General features: G+C 34.9%; 1 protein-coding gene across 7 annotated transcripts in view; it reads left to right on the top strand.

Annotated features, from left to right (window-relative positions):
• The window catches only part of Ten-m (Tenascin major), a 627,474-nt gene that overhangs the window by 533,030 nt on the left and 82,060 nt on the right, over positions 1-12,384 (top strand). For all 7 annotated transcript variants that reach the window (XM_053744007.1, XM_053744005.2, XM_064435939.1 and 4 more), the window contains one exon: positions 5,645-5,683. In XM_053744007.1, the coding sequence (XP_053599982.1) occupies positions 5,647-5,683 (37 nt within the window). In that variant the 5' untranslated portion in view covers positions 5,645-5,646. The remainder of the gene's footprint in view (positions 1-5,644; positions 5,684-12,384) is intronic.

The raw sequence follows: 12,384 nt of genomic DNA, 5'->3' as shown, positions 1-12,384 counted from the left end.
TAAAGTTCTAGCCACTGAACCGAGAGGTCCTGGGTTCGATCCCCGGTCGGGTCATGATGGAAAAATGATCTTTTTCTGATTGATCCGGGTCTTGGATGTTTATCTATATATGTATTTGTTATGAAATATAGTATCGTTGAGTTTTGGTATCCCATAACACAAGTCTCGAACTTACTTTGGGGCTAGCTCAATCTGTGTGATTTGTCCTAATATATATATATATATATATATATATATATATATATATATATATATATATATATATATATATATATATATATATATATATATATATATATATATATATATATCAACAACAAACCAATAATATACATAAAATTATGTATAGATAAAATGTAAACTAGTGAACAATGAAGACACATATTTCTAGTACAATGTGGCTATTGATCATAAATCAATACTTATCGTGTGTTTCTCGTAAAGACCAACGGATCGACATATGTATTGTTGCAGGGTTCAGAAATAGCAATCGAAGTTGATCTTTGACACGCTGTCGGGCAATCTTATAAAGCATTGTGACTCATTTACAATGCACAATATATCGCTAAAGTACCTATATTTTACATTTTCTGATTTTATTTTATTTTTTTCTATTACAAACAGGCTCAGACATAACTGGTCCATAAAGATTAATCTCAGTATTAATCTTAAAAACAACTTAAACAAAGATATGTAGTGGACTGCAGCTATCATTCGATATTGTATGTTCTAAAATAACAACCTAATTAATGAATATATACATGCATCATATTATCATTAGCTTTCGTTGTGACGACTCAAAAATAGATAATATCTGAATCGAAAACAAACGGGGCGTATTGATTTCATTCATCATTATTCACCGCTACACGACGAAATATTATAAGGAAATATCCATTGAGGAATACAAAACATGGTCACAATCGCATCGGCTATCTGTCGTGACGATATCGCCACATCGGCTTCCGATCGCGCACGTGCGACGGATCACGACTCAGTTTCACGACGCGATCGCAGCGTTTTGTCGCAATTGTTCAGGGAATAGCGGTCACGCGCCGGCAGGGTTAACATTCCATTTTCAAATTTTGTTGATTTATCGACGGCCGATTGACAGATAGAATTTGAATCCTCGTGTGGTGCACGCTTGATATTCGAAAGGCATGGGTCGTGTACCATTGTTTGTAATGGACCACGGTTTAACGTATGCCCTCGCAAATTATTATTGATTATCGGGTTTATCTTTTATACTGTCTGATGTTTATCACACATACCGACTACGTGTGTTCTCAGTTAGATTTTTTTATAAATCTGTATTACTTTGTGTTCATAATTGATATCGTAAACGATACGCTTTACATGTAAAAACTTGAACTGGGTTCGAAATTTGGTTAAAAATTAATTCGGTTTGATTAACTTTGAGTATTTTCAATTTCCAAACTAATGCAGAAAGGTAAACTTATGAACTCGTTAGTAACAAAATTTCTGCGACTCAAAGACTCAGATAATGTCCACCCATGCTGCTTGTACTTAAAAAGAGTTCTATAAATTCTCATATTCCTTACATACATGGCTTTTGTTAATTTTAGCATGTCCACATTTTTCCCCTTTGCCTCCATTTGCAATGAAATTATAAATAGCGTTAGAACTAGAATAGATTTTTACTATTTTTTTATTTTATTTCCACGTTATTTACGTAGTTTCATAGGAAAAGCCTGTATCTGTCCGTGTGTTATTATTTGAAAAATAAATATATAAAAATACTTTTTCATTTCGCCTCTAAGCGGTGTCCTAGGTGAGCGACAACCGCGGGAAAGCAGGGCAGATGGTCAAATAGTATTTAAACTTTTAAAGCAAATGTATATCATTTTATTTTTATCTATGAAGCAAATTGCCTAAATTGCAGTGTTTCTGTGCTATTATTCGAAGTATCAATATAAATTTTCTAACCTAAAGGCTAATAATCTTTTTTCGCTAAAGGCATTCTGAGAAAAAGCTGTTCTTTCATTTTAGCTGTCTATGAGCACAGAAATAGCACAAAAATAATACAATTAATCATGCCATACTTTTAAGATTTATAGGAAAAGACACGAAACAATATGGTTGTACCAAAATAAAAATAAAAATGTAACTATTTACTTCTATTCTAAGTAGTCGCCGAATGCCTTGTATCTGTGGTCGCATTGCATCCGTACAGCGCTCCATCGCTGACCTAGGACACCAGATTACAGGAAAACCGTATGTTTATTTATGATCCAGCGTCTACTGTGCCTCTGAACAGGTTTTGCTTATAACTTTATTTTTGCTTACTCGTATACGTATAATCAGAAAAAGACGAAACAATATGGTTGTACCGAAATAATGATTCCATTATTGGAATACTCTTCTTTGTTTGTTCAAAAAAGTGATTAAAAAGTATGTATTGGCGGTTATTTATTACTAGATTTGTCCGCGTGGAATTTAATATTATAAGTAAATAAATAAATATATTAGGACAAATCACACAGATTGAGCTAGCCCCAAAGTAAGTTCGAGACTTGTGTTATGGGATACTAACTCAACGATACTATATTTTATAACAAATACATATATAAATAAACATCCAAGACCCGGGCCAATTAGAAAAAGATCATTTTCCATCATGACCCGACCGGGGATCGAACCTCTCGGTTCAGAAGCAAGCACTTTACCACACCGAGGTCGTCAAAAAACATCAAATTGTATGATCATGGTAGCAATACAACCATGAAAACTGAATCAAAATTTATTCAGTACTTTTTCATGATGTACGAGTAGATGTAATACAATGAGATAAATAAAATGCATACATGTACCATAACATGCAGTGTGTCTCTTAATTTCGAAAGAGGGTCGGTGTTAGTTAGGCCGGTAGTAAAAAGACAGCCGATTATTAACACTAGCTTTTACCCGCGCAATGTTCACGCATTCGCGTCGGCATGTGTCTGAGTTCGGCGACAGTGTGGCGCTGGCGCAGGTCTGCTCACACGCTTTCCCCGCCATCTTGTTTTTCATTTATTCCACAAGGTGCTAACCTGCTGCTTCAGTATCGGCCGAAATTAACTTCAGAGCACTGTCACGAAGTCAGAGAGTTCCTCAATTGTTTCTTATTCTTTTATTCCCGCTTGTGCGAATAAAATCGGTCATAATAATCCTCTGCATAGAATGTGTCGATTTTATAACTGCCTTTGTTCATCAATATCTAAACGACATATTTTGCACTTCACTAATAAATAAATAAATAAATAATAAATAAATATATTAGGACAAATCACACAGATTGAGCTAGCCCCAAAGTAAGTTCGAGACTTGTGTTATGGGATACTAACTTAACGATACTATATTTTATATCAAATACATATATAGATAAACATCCAAGACCCGGGACAGTCAGAAAAAGATCATTTTCCATCATGACCCGACCGGGGATCGAACCCGGGACCTCTCGGTTCAGCGGCAAGAACTTTACCACTGCGCCACCGAGGTCGTCATAATAAATAAACTAATATCATTCAAAAGGAAGTGCCGTAATGTTATAAAAGATTTAAATTGCTATTTTTGTATTGTATTCCTCTTTTTGTATGTTTATTTGTGTTGTTTTCACTTTGTATTGTGATGTGAGCAAAATTTAATATGTTATGTACACACACATATTGTTGGTCAGTTTGGTTAATTCGTAGAAACTATGTAACATTCATATATATTATATGCATGTACCCACCTAACTTACTGTTTTGTGTACTTATGAATATATAAATAACCACATCCGTCTACAACTCACAATTCCAACTTAACCGTTCCAAGTTTACTAATAGGCAAATAGGCACAAACAAAGTGATTTCAGCAGTTGCTAGATAACTTGTTGTACTGATCAGAGTTTAATCCCCAACTTGAGTCAATCTACTACGTTTCCCTTTTATGTTACAGTTAATTTTGTACAGTTAAACTATGATCGATGAAACAATACGGAATTTATAGTAGGTACATGTGATGACAAAATTGTTTCGTTGAGTTAGTTTTAATTCTTTCTGTCATCTTCGCTTATCCGTGTCGTCAACAAGTAAAAGATATTAACCGGCTGTCTACCTGACGTCGACCCTCATTGGGAATACTTTTGCTACTGATGAACTGGCAAAGTAATGTGACCTCAATATGGCCTCTTACGACGGTTTTAATTGTTAAAGTTACGTTTTGAGGTATATTTTTTGAAATTCGTTGGTGAAATTCGAGGCATTGCGATTGTAATGCCGTAATAGTAACCAGGAGACAGACAGAGAAATAAACGTCGACAAAATAATCATAATCAAATTCCTTAGCGTGTTTTCTCAACTTTAAACAATTAAAGAATCAGATCAATTAACGCACACCTGCAATTCCAAATTAATTTAAGTTGATCTGGACCCTCCCGTCTCTCCCCAGCAAAGTGATACACATATGTATCTATTGTATAAGTACTTAGAGGTGCTAAACGGCAAAATGTCCGACTGGCAATTAGCACGTATGGTACCGGTTGTTAAGAGTGCTCTCATTAGTCCCGCATATTCGTCCCAATGTCCCATTTCAGTTTAAAATCTTGCTCCATAACCAAATCCACACCAAAATTATAAATGCGAAAGTCTGTCTGTCTGTTCAGCTTTCACGGCTAAACTGCTGGACCAATTTTGACGAATTTTGATATGCGTGTAGTTAAAGAATCCCGATCAAACATTGCCTTTTTTTTTTTTCAAAAATCAACCCCCAAATGAGGATGAAAGTTTGTTTGAAAATCGTCTGTTTCGTTTTCGCAGATAAACTCACGCGGGCGAAGCTACGAGCAAGAGCTAGTTATATATAATACAGGATTTTAAAAAGTAGAAATTCACAATTTAATTACATACATAAGATACAGCATTATCTGTGACGTCATGCAGGTCTTTCAGTGCGCAGGTAGCACGCAGGGCACCATAGTAATTTGGGGAGAGGCACATTCTCCACATTTCTGTCAAAGCTGTAGCCCCACCTGGATAACTTTTCTTTGCTTAACCACGACTCAAAGCCTACATAGACGTCAAAAGAAGGAAATCTATTCTGGACAACCAGTGTCAATGGGAGGAACCCGTCGCCATAGCAACACCTCACAGCGCGTTAAACAAACTAATTGGCCAACGCTTTTGTCGCCGACTGTACTAAAGTGACGTAATTGATGAATGAAAATTTAATTCGTGAACGCTCGCCTATTAATTTAAACTCGTCTGGGCAGTTACGCCGTTTTACTAAATAGTTTTTCGTTCATTCATTTTATTTGTTTAATTGTTATTGTTTTGTCTTCCATATTGATTGGAATGAAATCGTAAACAGAAACTGTGTTAAAATATTTTTTTAGTCCAGCCTAAGTATCTATTACAAATGCTAATGTATGTTTGTTTGTCACCTCTTCACGCTATACACATGGTTAGAAATGCGAAGAAAAACATAAGAGCATTAAATATACTATTAACGCATCAAATTTACGCGGACGAAGCCGTGGGCAAGCAAAAAAGGCAAAGGCTAGTAAAATATTCATACGGACAAATCGTGTTAGCCGCAAAGTAAGTTTGAAACGTTCGTGTCACCTATAAAAATTACTCATTTGTTTTTTTTTTGTTACCAGGCATGCTGAGATCCACTTACGACCGGCCAGATCACGAACGTAAGTTTAAATACATTTTTCTTTATGTTAGAAATATACTGTATATAGTATATTTCTTCTAAACATAGTATATTTCTAACTAAAACTTGTATCAAAGATACGGTTAATCAAAGAAGCAAAACGATGAAATCAATTTCAAGATCAATGAGCGAATAATATTTTTACGACTTTTTTTAATATAAAATTCTCATATACTATTTTCATTACAGCATGTTTTCTTCATCAAACATATTTAAGTAAAATGGTAAATCTTTAAAACGGAACTGAGGTTCCTTGATAGAGTACCATAGCAGCCTCATAAGCAAATGATTACATACAAAATGTTTCATTGAAAACAAATAACTTTTTATACCAAATCTATCGGTTTTATTCCGGTAAATATTGACGTTTATTTAATATCAGCAGTCGAGTTTAATCAAAAGCTTAGTAAATACCTATTACAACATATTGATGAATTGTCATACATTATTACCAAACCCCAAATGTCAACATGCCACTCAATTTTCTCGACAAATGCCACAGCCATTCGATTTTCAACTCTATATCATATATTTTACGATTTGAAATGAGTTTTCTAAGTAAATGTTCTTATTATGCACAGACTTATAGAGTAAACAAGCCTGTCTAAACAAAAAGTCGATTTGGCGTTGTCCGTTAATTCAATAAAATAAGGACTTTATGTTCGTTGCACAAGTGTTCATATTTCAATGTGACGTGTGTATGCGTCGCGTGTTTCGCATTTTGATTGACATACAACGTTTTTGCTTAATACTTAAGTATGTAATTTTGAATATTTAAGTTTTTGCATGCACAACTATTTTAACTAAGAATTGGATAGGTTATTAATTTCTTGTAAAATGCACACAAAACATCCCGGCTCATTAATTTTAGGTACCATAAGTATCAACATATTTACAAATGAAATTTCCCTTAGATAAATAACGGTCTTGTTACGATTTTTCTCATACACATATTTTATCACACATACTCTCCATTCTATGATGTTTTAGTGTGGAAATGGATGGATTATTTCCACACAAAACATCATTGTATTACATTGCTCCGTTTTGTCTTGAAAGAAGAAAAAACAAACGCTTGGCAAACATGTAGGCTTAACTTTTTAACACCAATTTGTATGTACTCATGCTTTTCACAAATATTTTATTCTTTCTTTAAAAAAAACGCACATTCACAATTATAATATTAGGTAGTAAGTATGCATGTATTAGTTTTTTTTAATAAAATACAATTCCCAACTGGCGATTCCATTGTGGCTAATCCCTAATACGTCGAGCAACTGATACTATCCGAGTTTGGGCTGAATGTTCCACAGTAACGCCGAAACTTAGTCTTAACCACCTGATGCCATTGCCGCGACTTTGAGCTAGTTCCATTGATATACGGTCTTACATCACATACTAAGTAAACGCTTAATGCCGGCAACACACTATCGCCGAACCACAGATACCGACGCGAATGCATGAAGATTGCGTAGTTTGTATGAGAGCTTTTATTCACCGCAATGAAACACCAGCAATGTAGTCTTATTACTACTATTTTTATCACAAATTTCATCAAAGTGATATTTTATAAAATTATTTTTCACTTTAATATCTACATTTTGTCCGTGTGGAAACGCGATTCGTTCTATATATTTTTTTTTGTATTAAAACAAAACCCGTTAAGTAAAGTTCACACACCAATAGCTTGTACATTTTGCCGAATGAATAATAAATAATTCGATAATTTTCGTTCACTACGAAATAAACATTAATTATTTCACGAGTTGTAAGTAACAGACTTGACGGAACTAATAAATTAACAACCCAACGTTTACATTATTCCATTACCTTATCACTACGCCTAATTGAAAATCTATATCGGCAAATAACTTTGAATTTCGAACACCAATCGCTCGAACAATTCGCTAAAATTTGGCCGTTTGAAGCGTTTTACCGAACTCCTTCATTACCGGCAAATACCGGTAAATACCGGTACAGCCGATTGTGCCGGCAAGTTCCAAGCTTCTCCCAGATGCTGCAAATTAATTTTCAATGCGTTCCGCTGAGAAAATGGAGGTATTCGCTATGTAGATGTGTTCGGAACTCGGGAAGTTGATCGTGTTACTCTGATAAGTGTAATGACATTTATGTATATTAGCGGGTGTTATGTAGCTTATATATAATTAAACGTACGTACGTCGGACTAGAAAATCGTACATTTTTATGCGAAAATCATACACGTACTTCAGCTATTATTTTTTCCCATTTGTCACATTGCTGGGCAAAAGTCACTCTTAATTTCTTCCAAGCATTCCTTTTTTGGTATGTTCTCCCCATTGCTTGTCAAAGTCATCCTTCTGTAGCCTTAAGCCTTTTTAGTCTATATATATATATATATAAAACTCTTGCGTTACTGCGCACAGCAACAACGCACAGCCGAAACTACTGCGCGTAGAAAGCTGAAATTTGGTGTGCAGGTTCCTAGTACAGTGTAGGGAAACACTAAGAAGGGATTTCGTGTAATTCCCACGGGAAACGGATTTTTACTCACATACGAAGTTGTGGGCAAGAGCTAGTTGATTATAAGATAACAAATGTGATGATAATAAGTTGCATATTTGGGACATGTTCTGCGACACGACCGATATCAGCTGCTTCAAAGTATAACCATGGGCATAGGACGTGCTGGTAGACGTAAACAATTATTGATGAGAAACATAAGGGAGTGGACTGGAATCAGCAATGTGGAACGCCTGTTTTGCCTGGTGATGGACAGGGAGAAGTTTGCGGAACTGACGGCCAACCTCCGGTAATGAAGAGGCACTACAAGAAGAAGAAGAATAAACATAATCCAAAGAAATGCTAGAAATTTGTATAACGTTAAGAAATATCTAATGTGAAAAGATGCCTCTATTTAGGTATAATTTCTGTTTGTATACAAATGCTTTGACCCGTCGAAATCTATACAGTCGTTTTTGCGGTAATGAGGCTCTATTGGAGTTGAAGTTATTCAAATCGGTGGTGCTCTGAGTGGAATGTCTGAACTTTACGACGGCCATCTCAGAATCTCATCCACAATCCGTACAAAAAGTGCAATTTCCTTGAAGAAAAGATATCATTTCCTCCACGCCGGCCAATTTTATATAATCATTTCCTTTTATATATTTTCTAATATTCATTGGATAGTTGCTCTAATTGATAATGATGTTAAAATGTTTAATCAGCTCGGTAAAACATTCGTTTAGTACACAAAGACATTGTATTGATCGTAATGGTAGTTTTCCTATATTGCTTTGTTCGCGTTCTCTTAAGTAAATCTTATTATATAAGATTCAATTATTTTCATACCCAATATTTTAGCACTTACTTCTCATTTTTCTTAGCGGAGATTTTTCTGTACGTCCATTAAAATAATTACAGCAATGTTATTATGATGTATGATTTAACAAGGTTCGAAAAATTAATATTTGCAATCTTACATAACTTAAATAACTTACTTTGGGGCCAACTCAATCTGTGTGATTAGTCGTGATATGTTTATTTATTTATTATTATTTATTTATTGATTTTCAATTGGTTGCATCGGTTGGTCGGGATGGAAAGACAGGATTAATGTATGATAATGCGCATGCCCACAGACGTTGTTTCCAATTTACTCATAGAGCTCTTCTTCTTCTTCAAGGCGACCTTTCTTACTGCATCATTTTCGGAATAGTACTTTGCCACGGTTAGCATATTATTAATTAATAGATTCACGCTGCGGCGTAATTATTTGAAAAAATACTTACCTTTTCATGCACAGTAGTGACTACAAAATAGAGTGCCCTATGTTTTAATCCAAGATTTGAGCAACTTTAGTACCGAATTTCATAAAAATTGACCAGCTCACTCACTCACAAACTTTCGCCTTTATAATATAAGTGGGATAAGCGCGTATAGCTTTATAAAACATCTACACGGAGAATATTAAACCAATAAATTAGAATATACTCTTCACGTCTATTACACGGGCCACAAAAGACGCGATCAAAAATACCCAATCTTAACAATGCCTTTATGTAGCTTGCGTGATTAATAGCCGAATATTATGAACGCAAAATATAATGCGTTTGCACTGAAAAACTCCTTTATTGACAAGTTTAAGGCTATTTCGCTATATTTATTAAACTAATGGCTGTCGCAATCTGTGTTTCATCATGGCTACTAACACAATACTATGAATAGAAGAAGGTTCTATATATTTTATAGTATTGTTTTGAGGTCATGAAAAAAAAAACAACAATGAAAATCGAATATTCTCAAAATTATTACATCACCCGTTTTATGGATTTAACGTTGCAATTGGGCAATTTAGATTTATTTTTTAAACACAACTATTTTTGGTCTCTGTAATGACGTTAATGTATACAACAGACTTGCAAATACTAGAAACCATACAAATTCTCATGTATTATTAACATTTACTTTCCAATTCGGCGAGAATTTTACACATGCATTCGGGATAAAAACGCCTGAAAACACTCCAAAAAAAAAAAACGGTGAATCACTTCCAAAAAACGCCTAAAAACTCCTCCAACTTCAACGTCAACCGAAAATAGCTTGGATATTTATTGCAAACGACAAAACGGAGAATTCTTATAAGTAGATTAACTGGCACAAACCACAATGTACAAAACAGTAATAACCTCACTTTTATCGCAGTGACTTTTATAGTGCGATTCAGACGCAAGGGGCGACTAAATATATCCCAGATTACGATGTCTCAGCGATTTTAAACCTGGAAACAGCCTCTGTCCAAGTTTTCAGGTATGCCCTTACGTTTAATCCGAACGAGCGCTTTTTCAACGCAAGTTTAAAAAATGTTATTGTGGAATATCCGTGAGTTTTAGCTTTTATTCTTGAGGTTTTAACTTTGATTCTTGTTAGTTCTCGAGCAGCCTAAAACGACTAAACTAATTTCTTACTAATATCGTGTGTCTACGCCAGTACACCACAACACTAGGCACATCCCGCCCGCGACCCCTCGCGCGGCAGCCAATGGCTATCGAACACGACAATTTAAATTTTATTCCTGCGCGCGCACTACAAATCTAGTTTTTCTATTGTTTTTTTTCCTGTCATTCGATTCTATTTCTGTTTCTCATTATATCAATTTGTAAGAACAAAGAAAAATATAATTATCTAATTCTTAGCTCCAAGTACTTTATTTTAACTACCTATTAGTTCCGTAACGAACATCGTGAGATGTACTTATTCTGCATACCTACTGTTAGGTGTTAAAAATATCCTTGGTTCCAAATTTTCACTACTCTCCCGTCGTCACTTACTTGTAAGCACTAGTTATTGCACCGATCCAGCCGTTATTAAATTTAAAAATTCAAAATGTGTTCGTGTTTACACGTAAAATATTATATTATTTTATAACGCGACGTTTTTATTGCTCGATGTATTTGTACTGAACGTTAGGTTGGTTAACTGAACATCATTAACGTCAAAAGCGTTTCACGCCTACGCGGTGATGTTTTTTAACTCTCGTGCGAACGAGGCCTAAGCATAACCGTTACGCCGAAGCACTTAAACGTAACAAAATGAGGTCGTTACGGCCAATGCGATATCTTCTAAACTTTTAGTAATAACAATACAAAAACTCATCACAGGAGCGCTCTAAAACGCTTTTTACAAATGAAAAAGGTCGCATAACACAAACGACTACCTGAATCACTTTTCTGTTTAACGAAGGGCAATATCGTTAAGAACGGAAAGCTCGATTTAACGGAAAAACTCCGTTATCTATGTAACGATCAGGTGTTAGGCTCGTATCTACTGTTGAGCGAAGCGCTGCGCTAACTTCGCTCTTCTAAACAATTTTGCTAATATATACATATATATTTTCTTTTATAATCTGTTACTGTGAAATCTAGTTAGATTTCAAAGTAATAGATTATAAAAGAAACGATATACACAGTTGTGCAAAAGAAATTGTTATTTTATGCTTTAATCTGTAGTGCAAAACCATCAGCTTATGACCTTGAATGACAGTGACACAGATTGTATTAATGTTGTATTTCTTACCAATTATTTACACAAAATGGTACATGTGGATCGATCGAAACTTCGCTAGCTCAATGTAGTCATATAACTGCAAAATCTAAACACACAAACTACGAGGATAATTCACAATGTAATTATTGATCTCACAACTGAAAAAAATCAATTGAACTAATATATTTTTATGACTATTTGTTGTCATAAATAATAATAAAAAAATCGTTTAGATTGCGTGAGAGTTCATGTGCTCTCGCGCAGCTATCATGCGCATATATGGATGGATCACGAGCTTTACACGGAGCGGAGTGAATTTGCATTTTTTTTTTATCGCGAATAGGCTAAGGCGGCTGACACTTGACGCTCTTTGTTAAACAGAACAATAGTGGGTGAATTTTCGTTTTGCACTCGGGCTTCAAGAATGTTTTTTCTTCGGCGACATTGCGAATGAAAAATTACTTTGTTATTGTCACGTTATCGCGCTAATATCGCCTTTCATCATTAGCGTTACGGATTTATGTTTTTATAATGGTTTTATTTGATTCTGTTTATTGTTGCTCTTTCGGTAGTAAAAATTCTTATACCAAAATATGTTTGTAGGTGCGCGTAATGGAACTTTTTAGACTGGACCAAACCGTGGCAATAGCCGCAGAA

Source organism: Plodia interpunctella, chromosome 4 (genome assembly GCF_027563975.2).
Source record: "Plodia interpunctella isolate USDA-ARS_2022_Savannah chromosome 4, ilPloInte3.2, whole genome shotgun sequence".
NCBI classification, from domain to species: Eukaryota; Metazoa; Arthropoda; class Insecta; order Lepidoptera; family Pyralidae; genus Plodia; species Plodia interpunctella.
Note: the sequence above shows the minus strand (reverse complement) of the source record. Positions and strands in the feature narration are given on the sequence as shown.